Source organism: Paralichthys olivaceus, chromosome 19 (assembly GCF_024713975.1).
Source record: "Paralichthys olivaceus isolate ysfri-2021 chromosome 19, ASM2471397v2, whole genome shotgun sequence".
NCBI lineage: Eukaryota > Metazoa > Chordata > Actinopteri > Pleuronectiformes > Paralichthyidae > Paralichthys > Paralichthys olivaceus.
This window is the reverse complement of record NC_091111.1, coordinates 15,734,110-15,760,541: the sequence shown is the minus strand read 5'-3', so window position 1 is coordinate 15,760,541 and position 26,432 is coordinate 15,734,110. Positions and strand designations below refer to the sequence as shown.

At 42.4% G+C, this 26,432-nt stretch overlaps 1 protein-coding gene across 4 annotated transcripts; it reads left to right on the top strand.

Moving 5' to 3' along the window:
• The first annotated feature begins 1,030 nt into the window (after nt 1–1,030).
• Nucleotides 1,031–11,692, top strand: mideasa (mitotic deacetylase associated SANT domain protein a). Of its 4 annotated transcripts, none has more exons than XM_069514712.1 (13): nt 1,031–1,152; nt 2,076–3,823; nt 5,203–5,421; nt 7,308–7,650; nt 7,745–7,811; nt 7,898–8,040; nt 8,396–8,499; nt 8,679–8,754; nt 8,937–9,025; nt 9,507–9,650; nt 9,733–9,861; nt 10,104–10,270; nt 10,745–11,692. In XM_069514712.1, the coding sequence occupies exons 2-13, from the start codon at nt 2,339–2,341 to the stop codon at nt 10,995–10,997; spliced, it is 3,219 nt and encodes a 1,072-aa protein (XP_069370813.1). In that variant the 5' UTR covers nt 1,031–1,152; nt 2,076–2,338; the 3' UTR covers nt 10,998–11,692. The 4 variants fall into 4 exon arrangements, with proteins under 4 accessions (XP_069370813.1, XP_069370814.1, XP_069370812.1 ...); XM_069514713.1 differs by having other exon boundaries at nt 1,073–1,152; nt 2,079–3,823; XM_069514711.1 differs by lacking the exon at nt 1,031–1,152 and adding an exon at nt 1,562–1,702.
• The last annotated feature ends 14,740 nt before the right edge of the window (nt 11,693–26,432 follow it).

Below are 26,432 nucleotides of genomic sequence, written 5' to 3'. Positions count from 1 at the left end.
TGTCCTTGATCGATCCTCATCACGATCGTCCCTGTGGTCGATAATGCTGCAGGGGCGTAAGCAAAGGACTCTGCTGCCCCACGCCCAGTCCAGGGGGGACGCCGAGAGAAGGTCTGTATAATAAGGCGGCTGAGAGAACTCAATGCACCATAATTAAGAAAACAACATGTAAATAGAAAAAAAAAACATGTGAAAATTTAGAAAACAACATTGTCAATTTGCAAATACAGAAACACGACAAATTGCGACACAAACATGTTTCCAGGCGGCTCATAAAAGTGATGAACCTTCGCTGTAGTTCAATACTTTGTGAAGTTCCATCACCTCCTTCACAGAGGCTACAATGAAAATACACTGAATGTAGTAATATTAATCCAAATATTGTATATTTGTTTATTTTTGGGTGGTAGGCCAAAACTATGCCACTCTTAAAATGTTACTCTGGAACATGAACTTATATAAATTTGATTTTTTTGATTTTTTTTTAGAAACGTTTTTGCCTTGCAGATACCCACCCTTGCAAGCAGGGGTTGCTGCAGTCCCCTCATCCACCACAGGCCAAGTACACACATCAGCAATGTTTTTCTTTTCCAAACAAAATTTGGACTAAAACTAAGAGATAAAGTTCATTCTTGACCATTCATTCTTAGAAAGGCTATGACAGATTATGCTGTCATATTGTATAAAATAATAATTATGAGCAGCCGGGGAAAAAAACTGCACCTCAGCCTCTGATTTGTAATTTTGAAGTAAATAGAAAAGCTACATCAAAACTTTTTTTATTCCCCAGTGTGGGATTAATAGTCGATCTTATCTTATCTTATCTTAAAACAAATAGTTGTATCAAAAACTCATATCATATCAATATCATTATATAAGTGTAATAGCATTAAAATAGAAAATACTGCAGAATGAACAGAACATTTGATAAACTTTAAAAAAGTCTTGGGTAATTTAATGGGTGGGTTAGGGCGGGGGGGGGCTTCTGGCGCTCTGAAATCGTAGCTCCGGCCCTGTGTGGACCCACCGCAAACAAACTGTTTCCGTGTGACAAGCCCAGACTCCGCTTTCCGGGGCGGCCATGACAGCGAAAACAAACGTACACGGACACGGCGATGGGAGTGGTCAGACGATCGGATTGGACAACAGGATGTGAGTTGCGCTGTTTTTCGGGGTGAGGTGGCGCGTTTTGGGGGGACACATAACTTTTCTCTACGTGTTTGTTTGCGCATTTTTTTTCTCCCCCCCCCCCCCCCTTCCACGCTGCGGATGGACGGAAACTAGTGGAGCCCGTGGAGCCGCCTGCGGGGGCTCGGCCGTGCAGTGTTGAAATCAGCGGAAACGCCTGTGCGGTGCGGTGCGGGGCAGAGTTTCCGCACCACCCACGTCTCATGTGCGGTTCACTCGCGGAAAAGTTGTGGACATGTTTTCCCGGAGGTGCACGGTTTTACGCACACGCCGTGCAACGTCGTAGCCGTTTACGCGGCTCTCCTGCGTGCGCGGACTTCGCAACAACTCTTTCCTCCTATTCTTGATTCTAAACCCGCCTGTTCGCCATATTTGTGCGCAGAGAAACTCGAGGGAAAGTTGTCAGAGTTATGACACTCGCTGCGCACGATCCCTCCGCGGGGCTGCACGCAGTCGACTTTGATCGGAACCAAAGCTGCTCCATGGAGCTGGGGCTCCGTGCACCATTGATGAGGTACAAACACTGTGTTCATGTCGAGCTCCTTGTTTATTCTTGTTTTAAAACTTCAGTGGCCATAGCTCGGGTGATTGCACGAGCCCCTTCGTTTCCTGTATTTCTTGTTATGCCAAATGGCAGCTGAACCGTAAGCGCCTCCTTGTTGCCTTTGACTGCTTCATAACTTCAGTTTCTAACACTCCCTTTGCATGCACATGGATCTAAATGTGTTTATATATATTCTTTATTCTCTTTCTTCTGCTTCTGCTCACTTTCACAGATCCACCCTTCACTTTTCTATCTGGGCTATTTGCTTGTGTAGGCCTCGGTTTCCTCTTTGCTGAAAGTAGACTGCAAACTTTGTGCTTGTCTAACCCCTCCTTTCTCTCAGAAGGTCTGGCAGCCTGGAGAGGATGAGAAGATTGGACAACAAACCTCAGATCTGATTCTGCAAGAAGGAGGGTTGCATGTTCCCCACCCTGCACTTTCCTCTGGGATTTATATTTCCTCCCAAATACCTCTGTTTACTCAACTAAACAAAGAATTTCTCGACTGCAGGCCGAGAAAAAACACACTACAGAGGCGAAAACTTCAGATTTGCACACCCAATTAAAGACGGAGAGCTGTTACATTGTCGTTCCTTACAACATTAGTATGAGTCTCCCGCCTCAAGTCAACACTGACAAGAGTGGCAAGCATCGGGCTGCAGCCATGAAGGAGTCTGTGCAGCATTCAGGGGAGGTTTACTATGGTATGGCACCTCCTACTCTAGAGTCAAGCCACAGTGACTCTGCGAGCAGCTCGGGTGTTTTTAACCCAGAGAAAGGGCCCCCAAGTTTACCACACTATCAACAGGCTGCTCCAGTAAAGTGGATACACCAGGACTCCATTCAGGCCCCCGGCTGGTCTCAGGAAGCCCCCGTGCCAAGCTGGGGGCAGAACTTTGGTCCCTACATGGGTGGGGTGAACGTCAGAAGTCAGATGGCGTTCCACAAAGGAGTCCACGAAGGTGTAGCTCTGCCAATGGGGGGAGAGAATCAACTGCCCGGACCCACCGAGGTTTATAGAGATGCCAACCAGGCACAAGCTCAGGGGAGGGGGCTCGAGTGGGAGCAGCATGCCGTGGCTGCTATGCAACAGGCACAGCTGCAAGCGTATCAACAGGGCCACAAAGGTGTGGAGATCCAGGGTCAGCCCCACGTGCCATCTCACACTTTGCAGGGGTCCATGCTGCAGCCCTTCCAGTCGACATTTCGACCCAGCAAGCAGCAGTTCTCATCTGGCTATTACTCTGTTTTTCCAGGGAACAAGGCAATGCCGAGCCTGGCCTATGGAGAGCAACAGAAAAGTCAACAACAACTGCTTCACCAGATGCAGCAGCAAAAAATGCATCATCATCACCAGCAGCATCAACAGCAGCAGCAGCAGCAACAACAACAACAGCAGCAGCAGCAACAGTTGCAGCAACAGCATCACCTTCAGATGCAGCAGCAGCAACATCTGCAGCAACAGCAACACCAAATCCAACAGCATCAAATGCAACAGCAACAACTGCAGCAGATGCAGCAATATCAGCAGCACCAGCAGCTTCAGGGGCGACAGCAACAAATGCAGCAAATGCAACAGCAGCGGCAGCTGCAGCAGCATAATGTGCCACAGCCAGATGCAACAACACAACTGCAGGTGCAACCAAAACAGCCACAGACCCAAAACTTTGCAGCTTATCAGTCTCCTGATCTGTGTCCACCCAATGCTGCATCTAAAAAGGAGGACGTCCGCTCTGTGGAGCCACAGACTCCAACCTCTGACACATCTGCGGTACCTGAACCGTGTCCCGAAAAGGATGCCGCAAATCCTGCAGAGACCTCAGACACACAGCCGGCGGCCCCACGGCGCTCGCGCCGCCTTTCAAGAGAAGGACAGTCCCCACCAGGTCCCCCTTCGACGAACATCTGGTCTCAAGGTCCCAAAGAGCCTTCAGCGTCCCAGAACGGAGTGGCAGGCGGACAGAAAGGAGGAGAGAGCCAGGTGCCCACAGGAGGCGTCATCCAGATCACCCGCAGGAGGAGGAGGGCGTCTAAGGAGATCAACCTGGAGACTCTTGCACAGACGGCATCAGAAAGGCAAAAGATCGTCAAGGTTAAACAATCACTCACTTCGCTTGCACTGTATTTCCTTTTTTATTTATGGTAATTTAAGCAATGATGTGATGGATTCAGCATCATTTATGTTGAGGAAGAATGTGGCGAGGGTGGCTAATCTGTGCAAATCGTCTCATATGGCAAAGTTGGCAAGCAGCTGCACAAAGAGGAAGAAACCTGTTTCTATGCAGAACTTCCCCCGTGGTTTACAAAATCCTCTTATTAGGTCTGTTTACTCAATTCCTGCAGCTGCGGAGCTTCAGCCGTAGCAGGCGGCCTTCCAGTGTACACAGTCATTCTTCTACAGTACATTGTCGTGCAACAAATACTGGTGCATCCTGAAAAACAGCTATTATTGAAGACCCTACTTTCTGGATTTTAAAGATTGTTCTCATTTTATCGCTGTGAGACAGACGATACCTTTAACCTTATTACTCAGGATTTAGATGTTTACATTTTTTGTGGCACACCCACTGGAACCGTCTTCTTTATTATCTCTTCTGCAGCTCAGTTAAACGAGCAGTAAACAAAAAAACTAGCTACATTTTCTTTTTTTCTCAGCGCTATGTCCTTGGGGATAACCAGGCTCGTTGTAGGTTTGAGTGTAGAGTGTGAACGCTCGATGTACAATCAGAGGAGCTGCATGTCTGCACACCTCTACATTCCTCAGGCTGTTTCCCAGTCACTCGGCAGAGCCAGGGAGGGGCCCGAGCTGTCAACCTGCACAACTGCTCCTAAACTCACCAACACACCCCGAACAGGTTTAATATTGCTGCTCACAAACCCTGCACTGTTGTATTGCTGTTGGCAAACAGCACATTTCTGGTGAAGCAGATGAGATTCACATGGCCTCGCTCTGGTTGCTCCGGTGACTTTGCCTGGAGAGTAAATCCTAAAACTGATTTATATCTCTCTTTGCCAATAATAGTTATTAGGATCTCTGAAAAGTTTATCGGCTCAACTAGAAATACCAGAGCACATGTCCATTTCAGAAAAGAAGGTAATAAAACAACATTTTTTCATTTATGTTAAAAAAGGTGTTACTTTTGACAGAGTGCTGCAGAATTCTGGCTTTTTGAACTGTGTGAGTGAAAATCAATATTTTGCACAGTGAGTGAAGTTTGCTTTATGATGTCACTCATACAGTTTAGAGCTGAAACAATTGATTAGTTAATTGAGGAAGTTAATAAGCAACAACTTTGACGAGGACTAAAATGAACATTGTAGGCGATGAACCATTGAGTTTAGGTGATATCTCATCTCAACCACTTTTCTTTTTCCTCTCAAATATCCTGTAATGCTCTCTCTCTCTCTCTCTCTCTCATATCTCCTCATCTACCTGCCTCTTTCTTTCCTTCCTTATTCCTGCCTCTACAGGAAGATGGCTCCTCAGGCAGACAGACCACCATGGTGCCCCTGGTCATCCCTGTGTCTGTCCCGGTGCACAGGAGCCAGATGGATCCTCAGGGAGGTTGGGCTCAGGGGCGACTCGGCCAGAGTGAGCGGCCGAGCATGGCACAGTCCGACCGCAAACCCTCCGTCATTGTGGCTCGCCGGCGATCGCTCAGGAACTCCATGACTGAGAGTTTTGGCCAGGTTAGTTCTGTGAGGAGACGAAATCTGCTTTGTTGTTTATTGTTTGGGCCCTTTCTGTCAGTTTGAAATGCATGTGAGATTGTGATCTGATTCATGGATTTTTATTTTTATTTATTTGTTTAAATCAGGCATGTAAAGGTGACTCATATCGACGAGTGAAATGATCGAATGTATTTAAGGGTTCTGTTGGGCCTTGGCAGAGGTCAGCGCTCTACCGAGTGACATTCTAGTTGAATTAGAAGGTGCTGAAGCCTGGAGCAGTCATGGAGGGTGTGGAGGAGCGCTCTTAAAAAGTGGGTGTGTTCGCTCACAATGAAGCTTGATTCAACAATTTGACATCATACCATCCAGTGCCGTCATGGAAAGGAAAACATCAGATGTGATCGTGTGTATTCTGCTGTATGTGGTTGGTTTGTAAAAGAGAGATTAATCAGTGATAAATGCTCAGCAGAGAGAGTCACATGCATTGAGCACTTTATCAGGAACATCATGCTTTTACTGAGCAGGGCCTCGCTTCACAGCCTCAGCTCTACAAACCACTCGAGTCATTATTATAAGATTCTGCTCCATGTTGACGTGATAACATCATTACCATTAACCAAGCTCACGTCTGGTGACATGATCAGCAACAATATTTATTGTTTAGAACAATTTTGGTCGTTATTAAGTGAGCTCCATCCACCGCACCATTACCCCTCCACCTCCATCCTTAACATGAGGCAGGTTGGGTCCGTGGATTCATGCAGTTGATGCCAAATTCTGCAGCCTCAGCAGAAATCCCACAGACCAGGCTAAGTTTTTCCAGTTTGTCTGAGCCCGTGTGCACCGCAGCCTCAGATTTCTGTTCTTGGCCGACCTGACGAAGCCTCCTCAACATGTTCTTTCTGAGACGCCTGTCTGCTCACCGCAGTTTAAAGAGTTGCCAGAGCCCTTCTTTCAACTCCAGTCAGTCTGGTTGTTCTCCTCTGAACTCTCTCGACAACAAGCACGGCTGTCCAGTGGATGTTTTAAGATTTTGTGTGAGATCAAAACTCAAATCCCAAGAGATCAGCAGTTTCAGAAATTCTCACATCAGCAGCAGCATCTGCAACTTTCATAACACACTCAAAGTGAAAATGAACTGAAGCTTTTGACCCGTGTCAGCATGATTTTATGCACCACTGCTAGTCCACCGCTGATTGGACAATTGAACATGAACAAGAAGCTATTCCCGTACAGTTTAAGGGTGTTCCTAATAAAGTGGTCGGTGGGTGTATAGTCTTTAAGATTTCCGACCCGGTTGATTTGGCAACGCCCATGGTCACAAAGGAACTGATGTGTCTGTTTACAGCACAGCCAAAAAAAGTAATTGATTTTATTGAGTCGTAATCTCAACAGCACTTTGATACTGTCATATCTGTGCATAATGTTCTGTTCTGTCTGTGTTTATGTTCTTTGTATTCGTTCCTAATGTTGATTGGCTAATCTGCAGGTTCAGCAGTGGGTGGAGTTAAGGGGTGGAAAAGACACTCTGTGTTGTGTATGTGAGAGAGTTGAAGAGTGCGGAGAGATATAATGGGAGTGTTATCAGGAAGTATCAATGTGAATTGGGACTGTGACAGCAGCTCGTGTTCAGGGACCCATATTGTGATTGTATAAAACACTGGAAGTAAGGCAACGACTCGGGCTCTCTCCTTCCTTAACCAGAGGTATTACATTACAGTGCATTTCCTGCTACTGTTTCAAAATAAAAGCCAAATAAAGGTGTATATCCAGTTGAACCTTTAATATGAAGCCGCAGCTGTAGGAAATGTTTGGTTTGCTTTGGCAGTGATTTAAAGTTTAAACAGTGATTGTGACTCTGTTATCAACAAGTTTAACAGTAACATGTTCCATCTTCCCTCCAGGATGGTGAAAACGATCCAGGGCTGGATGTGGATGGAAAATCCAAATTCAAGCGCCGCCCTCGCCCAGAGCCTCTCATCATCCCTCTTCCCAAACCATCCACCTTCATCGCTCCATCCATCTACTCCAGCATCTCCTCCTACCAGAGCAACCTGCGCTCTCCGGTCCGTATGCCGGACCACCCCCTCCTACTGCCCCCCTACACGCCTCCACCCATCCTCTCTCCTGTGCGCGAAGGCTCGGGACTCTATTTCTCCACCTTGATGACCACAATGGCCGTAAGCAACCAGATCCTGCCTCCGCCACCAACGCCCAAGTCTGCGACGCGCAGCCTGTTGCGCTCCAGTAAGTGTTAGTTGTCGACTCTCTCGTGAATTCCACTAGAAACCTTTTCATATAATGTGTAAATGTTTTTTTTTTTATTATTTGTGTTTTTCAGCAAGTTCAGAAATCACTCCCCCGGTCCTCCCCATGATCACTGATGTCACACCAGTTAGCCTCGAACCGTGAGCACCACCTCCAACATAAACATTTTGGTCCAAAAAACGTTGCTGGGATCTCCATAACTCTGCCCCTTTTCTTTGTTGTCCAGGCGTATCAACATCGGACAGCATTACCAGGCAGATATTCCAGATCTGCAGGATCAACTTGCCTCCCAGTTTGACCAACTCAAGGCCGACCTGGTTTGGGTCCCTGTGGAAAACGCCAACCTGAAACATGGCGACCAAGAGAGCAGTTAGTATCTCATGTCATACTGACTGTCGAGGCTCTTTTAAAGACAATACATGTCACCGCCCACATACATGCATCATTTTCTTTGGCATCTTTGTTAAGGAAAAACATCCACCAGAGGGCAGCACAGGGTCAAGACTTTCTGAGAACAACAAAAATGTTGTTCTCAAAGAGGCAACATTTATTTTTTGTAACATTATACAGAAATTTCTTCCTGATGTGTTTTGGTCGTCTCGCTGCCCCCCCCCCATGATTTTAGAGGACATGCACCAATACAAACGAAATGAACGCAGAGTACGAACAGTTTCCTTATTCAATTAGCTTTTCTCACTTCATGCCTCCGTTCTTTTCTTCCCAGTGGTTGATTTGATGAACATGGCTTGTTCCAGTGTGTTCAGAGGTGGAGGAACCAATCAGGAGCTGGTTTTACACTGTTTACATGAATGTGGAGGTGATTTTCTTGTAAGTATAGCGACTCTCAGTCTCAGTTTGCACTGACAACGATCAAAATGAAACAAATTAATACGAACAACAGCAGCAGAATTTGATCAAAACTTCAAATATTGATGTAAATCCACATATCTTTATTTTTTACTGTTAGATGTGGTATTATTGATTCCCTTCCTGATGCTGATTTGCAGGAAACATTGGAACGTTTGATGCTTCAGGACCCAGTTTTTCCAAGAGGCCATCACCTGGCAGGGTATCACTACTCAGGCAAGTACTAACTTTACAGAAAATTTAAATCAAAATCACTTTTATCTCCTCGTCTTTCATGTTACCTTTATGTCCTCCTGTCCTGTTCTTTATTTCTTTTTTTTTTTTTTAATTCCTCTCTAAAAGTTTTCTCATTCCTGTAAGAACACATTAAATTTTACTGCATCTGAATGAACTTGCAGGCTCTGACAGCTGGACCGCAGAAGAGAAGCGCTACTTCAATAAGGGCATCTCTGCCTACAGGAAGGACTTCTTTCTGGTGCAGAAACTGGTATGCTCGTTAATTTCACCCTGCAGCATAAACAAGCACTAATCATCCCAAATAAATGTAAAAATGCATTTGATTTTAATTAAATCTGCCCTGTGTAGTATCAGGAAATGCTATGACACTCATTTTGAGCCATTATTATTATAATGACTTAAAATGAACACAAACATTCAAACATTACTCGTTCCCAGATCTCTGCATTTTACAGCATGTGAATGTGTGTTGGAGAATGTGCACGATTACAAACAGGAAGCAGCAGCTCCTCTTACAACACAAACTGAACTAAAATGTCAAATGACAAGAAAATTCTAAAATAACTAGCCACATCCTCTTTAAGTCAGGAAGTAACTGGATTTCTGGGGAATGTGGTCACTATTTCAGTATCAATACCACGAGACACCAACTGCTCTAATGTATACTCCGTAGAGCTGCGTACACAAATATAATGTGTGGATGTCATGTGTTTTGTTGGGCTGGTTTAAAGGTGCAGACAAAGACTGTGGCTCAGTGTGTAGAGTTCTACTACACGTACAAGAAGCAGGTGAAGATCGGTCGCAACAGTATTTTAACCTTCGGACCTCCAGACTCACCAGTGGAGAAACATCCAGAGGCTGTGGTGGACGTCAAGGTAGAGCGGCGTTAACGTGGCTCAAATGTAACACACCAATTGCTGGTTAAATATTATTTTTAAAAGAACTTCTTCATCACAGAACTCACAGCAGTCAAAACCGGCTCTTGGAGAGACGGATGGAGACGACAAGAGGGATGCGTCTTACGACCAGGTTAATGAGAGCGACCATCAGGCGAGGGTCGCTCAGTCACTACAGTCTCATGACTATGTAAGTCTTTCACTGCATCATAGGGCTGTTATTGGTTGTTATTAATTCTTTTTCTTGATATATCGATTTGACATTTGGTCAATAAAATATCAGAAAGAATCACAAAGGGATTTTTTTAAATGGAGAAAATCATCTAAATGTGTTGTCGGGAACAGAGATGTGTTTTCAGTGGTTTAATCAACACCAGGAGAAGAACTTTCACTGAAACTACAAAACTTCTTTATACTTCTCTGGTGCTCCAGGCAGGAACAATGCTGGTGATCAAAGAGCCAGACGCTGTGAATAAGGAGGCTCATCACCCGTCGGCACATCACAGGCCTCGGGGCGACCCTGCGGCAAAGAAGACAAGAGCGCCGACAAAGCCCCCGCTGGATCCGGACGCAGTGTTTCCGTGCAAGAAATGTGGCAGGTATACGTTGTTTTCATTCATAACTCAGGCTGTGATCTCACGCATGGGTTTTGCAGTCAGCACTAAGTGATCGCTCGCCTGCTTTGCAGTGTTGCAGTTTCAATAATGTTTGTAATACTCAGAATAGTTTATTATTATTTATCAAGGATATTATTGCATTATTTTAAAATATAGATGAACATTAGTTAGACAGGTTTTTTCGTGCCAAAACACCACAAAAAAGACAGGTGGGGGGGGACAGGTGTTTTCATAGATTTTTTTGTTTTTCTGCAGCCAGATAAAACTCAAGGAATGTTTTTCCATAAATTACTGTTATGGTTCTCAATTATCATTCTCTGTATCGACTGAGTGAACTGGTTTGAGGCCTGGTGCATGCTGGGAAAAGCGCACAATAGGCCTGACGAGTTTCACCAGTTTTAAGGAGAGAGTGATTATTCAGACGTAGCGTTACATCATTTTATCTTTGTATTCCAGAGTGTTTAATAAAGTAAAGAGTCGAAGCGCCCACATGAAGAGTCACGCCGAACAGGAGAAGAAGGCGGCGGCGCTGCGTCTGAAAGAGGAAGAGGAGCAGGCCGCGGCTGAAGCTCGAGCCAAGAAGGCCGCGGCAGCGGCGTCAATGGCGGCGGCTCATCAGGGAGGAAATGGGAATGGATTGACCGAGCAGGTCAGCAGCCATGAGGAGTCATCTGAAGGAGAAGATGATGACGATGAAGATTGGCATTGAGGAATAGAACTCAATGAGGAGATTGATTGATTGTCAAATGGAGGGGAAAGAGGGCATTTGAATCAGAAAAAAACTACTCAGCCATGGAGCGCAAGAGCTTCTCACGTCTTCCTGTTCATCTTCTCACTCCGTCATCTCTTTGACCATATTCAGCTTTACACCGTTAAACCAGGCGGTCACACTCCAACCCTTCGCATTTGTATCTTTTAAATATTCAGAGAAAGTTTATTTTTTGTAAATGCACTTATACTGTTTGCTTCTGCTTTTTGCCAACATTGCCTTTTTATATCAATTATTTAATTGAATATATGTCAAAGTATTGTAACTTTTTCATTGAGTGGACATCAGATTATAAGGGTGTCTCTTTAGCAATAAAACGTCAAGATCAAAATAAAAATATTTCCCTTTATAGCCACAACCCTTTTAAATAAAATTCGAACTTGTATTTAAAAATCTTTTCTATTTGGAAAATATAGTTTTTCAGATTCGCATCAGTTCTAAGGTTGTACACTTACTTTCACAACTAAGGGACCTTTTTGAAATGATTCTGTACAAAAAAAAGTATATATGAGATGTCGTCGTGTATTTATAATGATGCATTTTTCAATGATCTTTGGTAATATAAAAACTAATCATGTCATCTGCAATATGACACGTGAATTGAAAAGTTTATTAAAATCACTACTGTTGTGAAAGGGTGTCTTTTTTTCCCCAGTCGCATGGGAAGTGAGTGATTGCGAGAAACAGTTGAGCCAGCAGGGGGAGGTAGAGGGTTAGGGTGACGGTTGTGGTTTTTTTTTGTCTAGATGGTTTAAGATTCACTCGTTGAAATTGTTACTGGATTGTATCAAAAGCCAGTTTTCATTTTATCCATTAAATGATAAAATCCTGCTTCAAAACGGTTCCTTGTAGCATCGTCTGTATCCACTAAGCAGGGAAAATAAATAACTCCACTGATATAATATGCAACACAGGCCTCGACCAGCCTGTCATCTCCAGATTAAGGGCCGCAGAACTCATCTTCTCACACAGTGTGGTGAACTTTGGCGTTGATCAATGGTGACATAACTCAGACAATTGAAGATGTGCTCAGCAAAGGGAGGTGTAGCTTGTTGCCCTCAGGAGATGAGATGCAGAGGCGCATTGCCCCGAGATCAAGGAGGACGACGTGGCCCTGTTTCTGTCTCCCACTCGTCATCGACAAGTTAAGTCTCTGACAGCTCTCATTTACTCCTGCTGCTGCTGCTGAAGATGTGCAGACTTTACTGCTTTATGTGGATTTAATCACAGGCTACACATCTAACATCTAAATCAGAATCAGAAATCTTTATTGTCATTGTAACAATGTGGCATTGTAAAATAAATAGATAAAAGGTCTGTAAGAAAAAATTAATAAAATAAAAAGTAAGAGATTAAAATACACTATGCTATAAAGAAAGCAATGAGAAAAACCTAAACTAACAGTAATCATACAGCCGTCCAGTCATACATTTATCAAAATCTAAATGCTTTTATGGTTGATGGGAATGTTCTCACTAAAAAATATAAAAGAAATACAAATCTCAGCCTCAAGGTGGCTCTAGAGGACGAGTCAGGGGGACAACATCATCGGTAGATTTCATCCTCAGGGGACCGTGAATGTTTATCAAAAGTTTACGGCTACACCACCCATAGATTTTTCAGTCTGTACCACAGTGGTGGTAAGTGAATTACATTATCTGGTATTTTAATCCTAAAAGGATAATGGATAATGATACCTGTGCTTGTGAGCATTCTTTGTTTGGTTGTCAGTTTATAAGTATGGCTGCTCATCGACTGACTCATCCACATGACGTTTCTGAAACTTACTGTAGCCGACAGCGCGGTGTGTTGTCCTCAGAGAGTCCGTTTTGCTTATGACGAAGCGTTTTATGAGTTTTACAGTGAGGATCAAATGTCTTCCCTGAGCACTGGGCCTGGTAATGAGGTCCCATCTGAAAAGCCAGCTCTGTGGTGGACACAGTAAAACAGGTTAGGGAGAGACAGCAGAAAATGAAGACATTACAAAGCAGACTGGTGCAGAGTGACGGAGACAAAGGCAGAACCCTGGATCAATGTCGCTAAATGTCTGGAAGACAAATGAGGAGATCGATGGTTCCTCTCCAGCACGGCCGAGGTTAAATTTGATGCAAAGCACAAAAGTACATCAAGATTATTTATGTTCGGCCATTCAGATGCAAAACTTTGATCATTTTCTGGATGTGAACCCTGAGGCTGCAGGTCAATGTCTTACAGTAAATACACAGAAAGAAACTGACGCCACAGGACGGAAAGAATTGAGTGAATTAAAGGATAAATCATTCCGTTTTGTAGTAACATATAAATAAGGAAACATAATACGATACAATTCTAGAAGTAGTAGTGATGAGCGGCGATGTGCCTGTGATCTCGATTAATTTACCGAATTTTAATCGAGCACATTTACAGTCTTTGAACTGAAAACCTTCCGTTAAACGAAATAAAGCGTCAGCTTCTCTTTAACTCCCTCTGAAGACATTCTGCCGTACGTAACACACGTAATCGCTCCAGCATTGCTTACATCCCGCTGTCCTTGATGCCGAACCAGAATCACTTGGTGTAACGACTATGGTCGCCATATAACTGACAACCCACTCAGCTCAATTCCAATCTGCGGTCAATGGCCTTGAGGGGTGTGATCTGCCCGGCTGACCTCCCAACCTGTGACGCCTCTCGCTTTGATTGGTTATCTGTCTGTCATCCTCATCCTTAGCTCTCCACCATGTTACAGTCAGGTGCAGGGCTGTGGGCATGAAAGAGCCGCTCGATGTGCTGTAGATCAGCTGCGACTCTATGCTCACACAGAAGCTCACTTACTGGAATTAAAACCATCTGTCAGCGTTTTCAGCTGCGTCAGCAGCTCGACTGCACGTTTATGCAAATCACTCTGCCTCCACTATGGTCCATTTACCGCCAGTGCAGCGGGGCTGGTTCGCCTCAGAGACACAAGGTGGTTGTGATTGACTCTGACATGTCTTGTTACATCTGATTTATGTGTTTTATTTTAATGGAACATACAGATGTTGATTGGGAGGTGGTGCATCTGGCACTGAGCGAGGAGGTTCTGGTTTCAGCTATAACAAGAGGAGATTTTCTCCAGCAAGTCCTCGCTGAAGGCTGATATCGATGTCCAACAGCTTAAAAGAATAGATCAAAATTTTAGGCAATATCCTTATTTACTGTCTTGCCAGGGTGGAGACGTCTCTCATGTCTGTAGATGCAGTCCTGACCCAGATCGTGAGCCACGACAAACACTGGTCTGAGATGTGTTGTTCAGTGGGATCAATGTATCAGCATGTGGCTGAGTGTTGTATGGTGTGAAATTGGAGACTGTAAATAAAGATGCATGTGAAGCCAAAGCATTTTGATCGCCGTCCGGTGGCTGCAGTATAGTTCATTAAAGCCATCCTCCATGTTAGTGAATGGGCCATGGACTTGACTAAACAGTCTAAATATAATAAGTGACCTCCCAGCAGCCGTGTGGTCTGTTTTGATAATAAATAGAAAATCTAGTTTAAAGGCTTCACGTGATGCGTGAGAGAAAGTATTGCACATTTAAAGGACAACAGACTGAACTTATGATCGTCTGACATTTCAGGAGGCTTCCTGATATGGCAAACATTAACTGCTTCCAGTTTTTGCCACTGTTCAATTTGAATAATCTTCTACTCGATCCAAATGTGTTTTTGTGGCGTTCTTTTGATAATTTACAATGAAGCAAGGCTGCTTTATTATAGCGTAGCAGGAAATATTGCCCTTGTGTGGAGGCTGCCTCTGTTAAAGCAGTGACTCTGTGAGGATGAGCCAGAAGCTCTTGTTCTCCTATGGGACGATTGGCAGGAGTCAGGAGAGGACGACTGAACTGGGAGCACTTACAGTGTGGGAGTGTGTTTGGCAGAGCATCAGCCGCCACCTCTTTCACTCATGGGTAATTTCTAATTTCAGAAAGGTGGCCTCCCAAAATGCTTGTTCTGCAGAGTCACAACAAAGGAGAGCGTCTGCTTTAATAAACAATGAGAAACTTTAGTGTGGGGGAGGACGGGGCTCATGGGTCCAGCTTCTCTAATGTTGCTGCTGCAGTGATGAACCATAAATCCCTCGTTTTAAATTTGTCTTAGAGTTCAAGCTACATTAAATTCTCATTCCCTCATCCCCCACACCTGGTGGCTGCATCTGATATGATGCTTATCTTATCATCCATCCATCCATTATCTATACCGCTTGTCCTTTGAGGGGCCAGGGGGAGTTGGAGCCAGTCCCGTCTGACTTTGGGCGATAGGCAGGGAACACCTTGGATGAGTTGCAGACATATTGCAGGGCCAACGTACAAAGAATTCATCCTCACATTCACACCTACTGGCAATCTTCAATTAACCTAAGCTGGATGTTTATGTATAATACATGTTTCTGCTTCCTCCCACATCTACTGAAAGAAAAACACTTTTTTTTCTCGGGTATTTCCAAAGATATTTCCCCCGAGAAAAAGTTTTGACCGTAGGAGACGCGTCACTCGACCAATTGCAGGTAAGTCTCAGCTGTCAGTCATGTCATTTCTTCCTGTTTCCTGTTCTAACTTACAAGTTTATAACGGAAACATGATCATACATCAAGAACTATCTCAAACATCAGAAACCACCTTTGAAAAAAATCGATTTGACGTGTACTATGACCTTTTATTGTACTCAGTGTCCCATCCATTAACATAGAGGAGGCAGCGGTAATCACCTTTACCACCAGGGGGCGATCAAGACTTTCAGGCTCACTTTTGGGGAGCCGCAGTTTTGTCCGTCTTTATACAGTCTAAGCTTCTGATTGCGTAAACTGGCATCTTCAGTCTCGTTATTCGATTTCGTTGATGTATTTTGTGAAGCTTTTTACATTTGTCAATGACGTGTCCTAAAAATTACATCTCCTCCTACATCTGATTATCTTCATGTTCTTATCACCGACCACACAGTCAGAAAAGCATTCTTTTGTTTTGTTCAACAGACTCTATCCTCGTCTAAGTTCTGCCACAGCATCTGTTCATTCATTTTCTAAGATTTATTTGGATGTTAAAGGTTATTTATCTGGACAAGAGCAGGGAGCACATAAAAGTGTTGGCTAAGCAGAGTTTTGGGGGTTTTACTCTCCACTGCGTCTGTCTTCCACATGTAAATCAAGCTATAATGTATTTTCAATAAAACAACTTTACATTTACATCCATCTGAGATCATTTTAAAGATATTTGTGTATCATAAATAACCCGAAATTAAAATGACGCCCCACTGAGCTCACAGCTCAAATACATTAACCACGTAAGCATTTTCTTTTCTCTGTGTGTAAAGATGTTCCACACAAACTCCTGAGCTGACAGTTTAGCTGAGCCAATGTTCTGTCCAATCTCGCTGTGATCCATGTGCAGGTCTGATGGATACTGAATCAGTCATCCATCACAAAGTCATCAACATCCAGCCTTCTCCTCTCGGAGGGGAGGTGATGTAGGGGCCCAGATGCTCTGATTTATCTGTGTGATTCACTGCCTTCTGTGTTCGTCCTGCGTCTGCCAGCCCCCCGTCTGTCCTTCCTGTCCCCCCCTCTGCCACCACCATAATTGAGCATGGGCCTTGTACATCCTGGCGTGATGGAGCGGAGCGTCACCCGACATCAGCTTTTGCTGTAAACCAGAGTTTAGGTCCTGATTTGTTGAAATCGGGAATTCTTCAGCATTAAGGCCTTGTGATCGATCCAGGCTCGCAGCCAGAGCTCCATTAGCGAACAAGCTGTTCTGAGAGCTGAGCGATGAGGAACTGCTGCTGCTTCACAGAGGGGTTTTCCTAAATTTGACTTTGGCATCTTCACCATTGCTCAATAGAATACAAGGGAAGTTTTAGTGTTACATTGTGAAGTAGAAGAGTTCAGTAAAGTGCAAACCTCCACCAAGGCTCAACAGGCACCGGTGAAAATGATGCTGTTGATTGGATGTACATCAAAGTGAAACCTTTGTCCTTTTGAAACCTTTGAAATTCTGTGTGCAATACATTTCCCATCATGCAAATAATGGCATCTTTTCAGCGTCTTTCTGTTTTCTCTGAGCCTTAACGGAGATAAAGCTGACGACATAATCAGGGTTATTTTTCTCAGACTTGATAAATCTCCTCCAGAGCTGCAGAAGAAAAATACGACTGAGTTCACACACATTTGTTTACATCTATTTCATGTAGAGTATTTATTTTCTTGCTGTGGATCTGACAATTGTTCCTGAATTTATTTATAATTACAGAACGTCTTGAACTTATGTCTTTTCCATCTTAACAGTCTTGACTGACTCTGATCAATCATATCAATCAACTATTTATATTATATATTGATTAATCTATTTATTCTAACCGCTCCCAGGACGATGCTTCCTCAAACACCACTGAGGCAGATTTAGGCAACAACATATTGACTTAAGAATAAATTCTCACTGGGAGGGATGACTTACTTTTCCTGTGTCTTAGAAGGTGTTATGTTTTTTGGACTGATTTATAGAAGCAAAGTTTGCTTTTATAATCCCTGACATACCAACTTCTTAGTCAGTTTCCAAAATTTTACAATATGAAATGATATGAAATGACAAGATACAAGATAGATGAAAACAGAACGATAAGAAAACAAGTACTGTTAGATTTATAAAAATTAAATAGGATAGATACAATTACTTCAACATAATAAAACAGTCAACTAAAATAACGGTGATTTAATAGTAAATGGATTTTCCACCTTTAATAAGAGATAACATTTTGACAGACCAACATTCTTCTCACAACCTGTTCTGTTGTTTTGATACGTTTGTATGCAGAGGACAGCGCGACACCAGAACCAATCTGCTTGTGGCTTCACTTTATTGTGCATCCAATCAATAGCATCATTTCCACCGGAGCCTCAGCACGATCTAAATCAGACTTATTATCTCCTAATGACCACACACACAAGGCCGTTATTTCAGCCTCTTGCACCCGGCGTGTTATTAGACAAGTCAATTGCTCCATCCGAGCTCGCTCCCTCTGTTTACATATTCAGGTAAATAAGCTGTCGCTGTTCATTACACTGAGAGACTCTTGTTCTGGCTCTTATTTAAATTGAACCGACAACTTCAATAACGTTCCTATCTGCTCTCCGACATAAACAGAGCTCATTCTCCGCAGCTGCGAGGATTTGGTGTTTGTATGGATTTTGGAAACATGTTACGTAATATGTCATGAGGATGAAGTGCGGAATATTCTGCACAGTCTTGAATAAACTACATTAATATGATATGATTCACTGGATGATGATAAAGCAAAAAAAAGGTTCCTGCAATAAACACATGATGAGGTCAGGTGAAAACAAGGTCGTTTCATTTTCCGAAAGGGGCGGAGGAAAAAAATCTAGATAGAAATATCTCAGGATCAGGTTTCAGTGAGGTTTCAGTGAGGTTCTGAGCACGTCTGAGCGAAGAATCTCCTGCTTGCTTAAAAGTCAAACTGCAGAGAAAGTCCCGACCCAATTCTTCTGCAATTCTTCATGTTGTAAAATGGCTTTACTGGTTCTGTGTCACTTCTGCTGCGGGGTTATCATGAATCAAAACATACTCTTTCAACGAAATTCTCTCCAGTTATAAAACTTTCTGAAGTCTGGAGACAAAATGACATTAGAAACTATAAATGAATCAAGCTAACGTGAATCAGTGGAGGAGCTTCTTTCACACCCAGGCCCATATCCTTAAAGAAAAAGAGGAGGATGCCTCAGATTAACTGATTAATCACTTTGGCCGGATCCCCAAAAATAATTTTATGGATCACCAGACCAGAGCAGCAGAGCAGGATGTGCTGTATTTCAAATGGCACTGCTGTTTTCAGGTATCACGTGTTAGAGGAACGTTCAGAAACCAGTGCAAGCAAATGACCACAATTAGGAAAGAGCAAATTGAAAGTGCAATGCGGTAGATACGTGCTCTCTCACCTCTGCGAAAAAGATTCATGGCACCATAAGTCAACCAGCGAGAAATAAAATCCACTGATCAATTATACGAAAGGTCGTCCCGGGCTAATCAAAGCAATAGCTGGGGCACTATAATGCTTAGCAATGCAGCGGCCAATTACCCACTGACTGATGTCTTCAGAGCTTTGTTAAGTGCGATGGGTCTCACAGGTCAGCGAGAGTCGATTTCCATTTTAATGTCATATTGACAATGCAAAGGCAACGCAGCTCATAACTGACACTGAAACCGAAACTGAGAGTTTGAGAGTTGATTTAAAAATAAAAAAGACAACAGGGACGGAGAGGAAGAAACCGATGACCCAGGACCAGACGGCGTTTTCTCCATTCACCATCATTTCTGTGATCATGTGGGAGGTTCAACTCCGAACCTGGTACTTTGTCACCATTAAAGTTAAAGTCAAGCTCGTTCACTTCCACATTGCTGGAGTGGGATTTTGCTGATTGTCTTCATTGAGCCGCATCTATCAGCCACCGTCAGGCTCATTGTTTTTTTAAACAGACTGTAAATAAAGATGGATGACACGTCTCCACATGAACGCCGCCATCTTCAGGCAGGTGGAGTCAGTCTGCACAGTAATGACAGAAATCATCTTAGAGAAAATTTTATTAAACTTCACAATACGAACATCATCCACATCAACCTGATGAAACAGGTGTTCTATCTCTCTAAACTCTCCGTGCTCACTCGTTGACGCTCCTGACACCAAACGCACAAGATCCCAATAAATCAGTCGAGCAGAAACAGATTTCATGCCATCATGCATGGAACTAAATACACAGCTAAAGCTCAATGATTTTTAATTCAAGGCATTTAATTGATGCTGTGGAGGGCTGAGTGGACACAATGATGGAGCATATGCATTACACAGCACAGACAGGAACAGATATGACCTGCAGCTGAGGTTGAAACACAACGTTCAGAGTGAATTTTATTGTTTTGGGCTAAAACTTTAAGAAAATCGTGCATCTCATTTCAGCGTGTGACTTTTGTTTTTTCTGTGCTTTTTTTCCAAATGCTCTTGTCGGAGCATCATCAGTTGGGACTTGCTTTATTGGAGCAGTTCTGTGATTGTCGATTCGCAAATTGCTAATTTGGTTTTTCCGAGCTCAGCCTAGTTCCGATTAATTTATCACATTGACAGTCTGAAGCTGCTCACTAAGACTATCTGTTCATTTCTTTCTTTCACATCTTCTCTCAGATCCTCTGACCAACCGACTCCAGAGGCTCCAGAGTGTCCTTTCATGCCCTTGGGGTGATTTTAACCACTTTTATTCTACTATATTTGTTTTTATTTGATTTAAAAAAGAAAGAGAATCATCTCAAGCCCTAGAACTAATTAATTTATCAGATAAATAAAAGTGATTAGTCTCATAGTTCAGTCCAAGAAGAGTACATTTTTCTGATATGTGATCAATATCATTGAATGTCGGGTATCATTTCCACATTTTTAAACTTGCTTCCAATAAAAACACAAAGAGCCAATCTCTGTCTTCAGCCTTTGTAGTAAACGTGCTTTGCTTGCTGTAGCGGTGCAGCTACACGCACAGTGAAGGCTCCCTCCTTTCCTCAGTCCTCCTCCTCCTCCCTCTGATTCATTAGCAGGACTTGGAGCCCCCTTGCCCTCTTTTACTGCCTCCATTAAATCCTCGCTCCCTCCATTGCAACTCTCCATGGATGGCGAAGTGCATCAGTTCATCATCTGAGCTAAGAGCCGTGGCTATGTACTCAACATTTTTCATCCCACCCTCTTTATCTTCACTCGGGCCGTGCCTGGCCCGGACCAGCTCCCTGTGACTCTGGATCACAATAATGAAATGTAAATGTAATTCATATAATGCTTGTTAGCCAGTGATTAACAGCGAGAGAGATACCGTATCTCGTTCAATCTTTCGACAAATACTATATCACTGCGGCCTTCGCTGTATCTGCTGTAAAAGACAAAATTAATATCACTGAAATATATTTATAATATGTGTTTATGAATACACTCTGTTAATAAAATGGGGCAACAGTTAATAAAATATCCCATAAACATTAAATGAAAGGGTGTAAATGTGCAACATTGGAGATTTGTGGTGGGAAATCTCTGTGAATATAAAGAAAGTTCGGAGAGGTTATTGAATTCACAAAGTAACAGTTGAATCTGCAGCAGAAATATGGTTTACTTCTGTTTACAAGCCACGTACAGGAAATAACACTTCAGATCAGAACTGTATGCAGTTGGATATTTTAGATTTCTGGCTTAAGAGCTTATACGTTAAGGAGATACAAAGAAATCAATTCAATTCTCTGATGTGCAAGAAAAAACACTGTTTAAACACTTTATTTTTAATTCCAGTGTCTGAAGTGATGCACAAACATCTATAAAATGTTTATTTGTTGTGAAGGTGCATCAATAAAAATATGTCTTCTGTTAATGATCTGAACTCTGGATGTTTTCATTAAAGTCCTAGTCAGTTACTCCTGATATTTTACGGAAGTTTTCCTGGCCTGGTCAAAATGTCATTTTTCTGTTGTGTTAAACGCGTCAGACTCAACAATCTCCTGCTTCATGTATGAGGTAAACTCCAGAAAATATCTCGACCCAATTTTCCAGACATTTTCTCCAGTTATTGTTCGTAAACGGCTTTAAATCCTAATTGAAAAACGCAATTAACCAATAAAAATAATATGATATCGTCAGAAAATGTATTTTTAGTGTCTGTATATCATTTTTAACAATCTGGCTCAATTTTAAATGTAGTTTTTATTTGAGCGCAACAGTTTTTTTTATTTGGGTGTTTAAAGCTCTGCAACAGTCGTTAAGTGTTGAGACTGTTACCTCATGTAACCCCTCCACACAACCGTTCAACTGATTCTTTCAGCGAAGGCAAGTAGCAGAGGTCCCAGTGGAGCTGATGCTGCTGTGAGTGCTGAGGTCAGACTGTGTACAGGCCTGAATCTGTGTCCCTGTGCGAGGGAGACCGGCGACACTTGGGACATCAGATTATTTATCTTATCTCTGCCTCCATAATTGCTGAAGGTTTCCTGGGAGCGACTTTAATGGTGGACAAATGGCATGGCCGATGAGGCTAATTGAAATGCTCAAGTCATCCTCATGTTCTTAATGGGATAGGTCACACTGCAGTGTCCAAGGTGAGGTGAGGGTGAGTTTGGCTTTAACTGGTAATTCATTTTTTGTCAAACTGCAATAATCCAGATGAGAATTATTAGCTTTTCTCATTGTTCAATTATTGAATTTAGACTAGATACTTCATTTACTCTAGTTTTTAATCCAACGTGAAAATGGGGAAACAGACTCAATATGTTCATCTAGAGGTCTAATCAAATAAAGCTAACAAGGCTATATGCTATCACGGTACATTTAAATATTGATGTAAAATTATTCAAATTGATTTGAAGCAATCTCATACCCACATAGTAAAATTGATTTGGTGCAGATGTGGCAAACATCTCACATCCTGCTCACATACTGTGGGGAATGATGGCATTTGGGCGGTTGGCTCCTGTTTGCCAGATCTGGGCCACAAGTAAGTGTCAGCCATATAGCATGTGCCAAAGGTGGCCCAAATCAGTTTTGTGCTGCGTGGGCCATATTCACAAATTACCACATGGGCCACTTCGGTTTCACATCTAGATGTTTTTTTGTTTGTGTAGAGGAGTGTGATTAAATCTCTCCAGAAAACACACATTTTTCTAGATCTATTTACTGCTCACTCACTTCGAGCTGTTACAGTCTTCATTAGCGGAGTTAGCTGGAGATGGATCTGCTTATTTCCCTGAACTTAATGGGCTTAACCTTTGAGCCAACACAATCACAAAGTCCTGAAAGTTCTTTGATTGAATTAGCATTGCTGCAAAGAAAAAAAGTCAACACATCCATCTCCATGACGACTGAGCAAACTCCATCAGCGTCCATTCACGTTAAACTAGTGAGTGGACCTTGAGTTTCATTAAATCTAATTATATATATATTTCATGAAATTTCCATATCATCAAACTCCCCACAAATGATTATTTCAAATGTCAGTTTCCAAATTGGTCAAGTACTCATAACGAGCCAGTTGATTTTCATTTTGTTTTTATCCCTATGTGACATTTGTGCCAAAGATTTTCCTGCTTTTTGTGTATATTTGTATAAAGAACCATCTAGGGACTGGTGTAGAAGACTAGCTTGGGCTATAAATGCTATGTGGCGTTGGTCCATGTGCTTGTTGCTTCAAAAAAGAACATTGAATAAATAAATGTGTTTTTTTAAGCCAGGACAAAGACACATTACCGTTGGTTTGTGATGTAAATCTGGTATTTCAGAGATGCGGAGGAGTGGGTGAGGAAAATGACAACTACAGCAAAAGGGTTAAATGTCCGACTGAATGAGAGCAGGTTCATCTGCTCTGTGGAAAACTCAACCTCTGTTAGAGCCTTAAATGATGACGGACAGTAGCAGTAACAACGTCCATCCAGCCTCAGTGTAATAAACCCACATGATGGGATCGAAATCTAAACAAAATGGTTTCTGGGTTATAAGAGACCCTGAGCTGCTACCACACAGCTGCTGGGGCTGAGTGGAAGTGACTGGACTGTGCTGATCTGTCCGTGTAATGACTCTGATTGCAACATTATAAATTAGCTCACATACAGGGGGGAATGGAAATATCTATATAACTGTTTCCAGCTGGGGTTCGTACAGGCTTTGATTCAGTTTAGGAAAAACGTAAAAACAAATCTTCTCTCTCCAAGACAGACGTCACAGACTCATGGTCCAGCTCATTAACTATTTACACACGTAGAAACAAGTGTTGTGTTTTCAGAGTTAGGTCATTACCTCGAAGCTTTATAACGCTACAGCACCAAACCACCTCTCTGATGAGAAAGTTTTATTTTACTTTATAAATCTTTTTATTAGTTTCTTCATTCGCATACAACAGTAATTCACACAAACAGTGTGAGCAAAATATCTTATTAGAAAGTAGCTGTTGGTTGTGAAAGTTTTTGAATTGCTCATCGATTGATGTTCTGTCAGTTCAAGCTGATTTGTTTTTCTCCAGTTATTTTGGAATCCATCACTGGATCTGTGTGTAAAATTAACAGCTACTGTCCAGTGAGGTTGTTGTGTGTCAACCCAAATGTCAACAGTTTTTATAAAACTAATGAGATGTGAGATGTAATTTGAGGCATTATGTTTTCGGGTCGTCTGTCCATCTCTCCCATTCTTGTGAACAAAATATTTAAAGAACTCCTTGAGGGATTTTCTTCACATTTGGTACAAACCTTCACTTGGACTAAAGAATGAACTGATTAGCTTTTGGTGTTCAAAGGTCAAAGGTCAAGGTCACTGCGGCCTCACTAAACACTCTGGATATCTGAAGACTGCATTGAAGGAATTTCTTCAACTTTTGAACAGTTGCCAGTTGGACTAAAAGAACCCATTAGATTTCAGTGGTTAAAGGTCCTGGTGACCTTACATGAATCTGGAGATTTTGTTTTATGAAGACAGAAGCTGCACTGGTTGGGAGAGGCACACAGCCGCAGTGCAGTATTTCTGGTTTGAAATGTAATTTCATTTTCTATCTTGATCAAAATCAAACATCTTATACTGATGAAGGTTCTTTATTGATATTTAATATTAGAGACAATTTATCCTTCTTACTCCTGTTGTCTTTAATCTAAACAGGTTAGCAAGCTAACATGGGTTTTATCAAGTTCCATTAGCAGCATAGTTAAACTTTCACATGAATATCTAGTGAGAACCAACATCTACTGTGTGTGGTGCAACCAAAAGCAAAGTGTGAACTCACAAAGAGCCGGTGCGTCGAGCTGAAGCAGAATTTCACACAATATAAAAGTCCCCTCTGCACATTCATCAGTGCGTTCACTGACCTTTTCCTTCTGTGTGAGGTTCAGGGACAACTGCCTTTACAGAGCTGGAGGCTTTGTGTGTAATGCACTGCTCAGGTTCATACCTGAAAACAAATGTCAAAGAGTTTTCAAGATACATTTTTCTCTTCAATAACTTTAGGTTCTAAGCATGCACATGGGCAAACATGTTCCAGCTCTCTCCATCATCCTCTGCAGAGACATGTATTTAATATTAATGCCCAGCAGACTCTGCAGAAGTGTCCCAGCTCCTGATGCCAAGAAACATCGCTGTCTCTATTCTGCACACAGACAACTCACTTCAAATCAGCATTAAGTGTAAGACCCAGCAGGAGTATTGTGGTGGACAACTTCACCTCAGTTTAAAAATTAAGGTTGTTTCATTTCAAGACGGAAAAAAAGCCTCAAGGGGAAGTTTGAGAAACAACTCTCGAATCATTCCTGGAACAGTGACATTTGTGCTGACATAGTCACTGTGACCTTTACAGGCAATTGGCTCTTTTTTCCTTTGCATTACGAACACTGCCACCGATGTCCCTCATACATACCAATTGCCACAATAGGAAAAAAGCCACACCTGTGATAAGTACATCTTCCTGTTGTGCAGAAATGATTACACTTTTGTTCAGTAAAGGAAATGACAGAAGTGACAGATTATTGATTATCGTCAGATAAGTGAGTGACTTTGCTGATATTAATTGTATTGTAGCTGCTGCAGATAAAGTATTGAAATTTACGTATATTGAAAAATGTAAGATTATATAATGTTACATCCTGCAGGAACATGTCATTATGTTTTTTCACATCATATCTTTTACTCAAGATTAAAATGTTGTCATTGAGAATTTGTTCTACTTTAATTAAGAATGTCAGTCTTGCTTTTCTCTTTTACAATAAATCACAACCTGTTAAAAATCAGGGAGGAAAATTATTTTACGATCAGAATGGAGGAATATTTAAACTGGTGGTTATTAAGGTCAAATTCTTTCCAGGGGGACATGCTCATGCACAGACCCCACGGGCTGATTACTAATTCCCACTCGCTCACTGCTCCGTATCCATGTAGAAATCCCTGCTGTTGCAAGAACGTACGACCATCAGAACTGTCACAGACCTTTTTCTGTCGAGCGTTTTCTTTAAAAGCAGATCAATCCGTCACTTATCAGTCAACAGGCAGGTGACGGAGAGCGAGGTGGACAGAAAGGAAAAACAGGTCATTAATCGATAATAAGGAACAGCAAAGTAAGGGCATATTGAATCCACTTCACTCAGCAGTGCCCGAAGTCATGAGGCTGAGAGGTAATGACGAGCTGCCGAGGAACGTGAAAACATCTTCATCTGTCGCAGGCGATGCTGGATCCTCATCTGTGACTCGAATGGGGGATTCTTCCACATTAAGATTTCACTGTCACGTTCAATCAAGATTAGATATCTGATTATAAATCTATTTAATGCTATTATTGTTTTTTTTACATCACAATGAGTTCATGTTACAT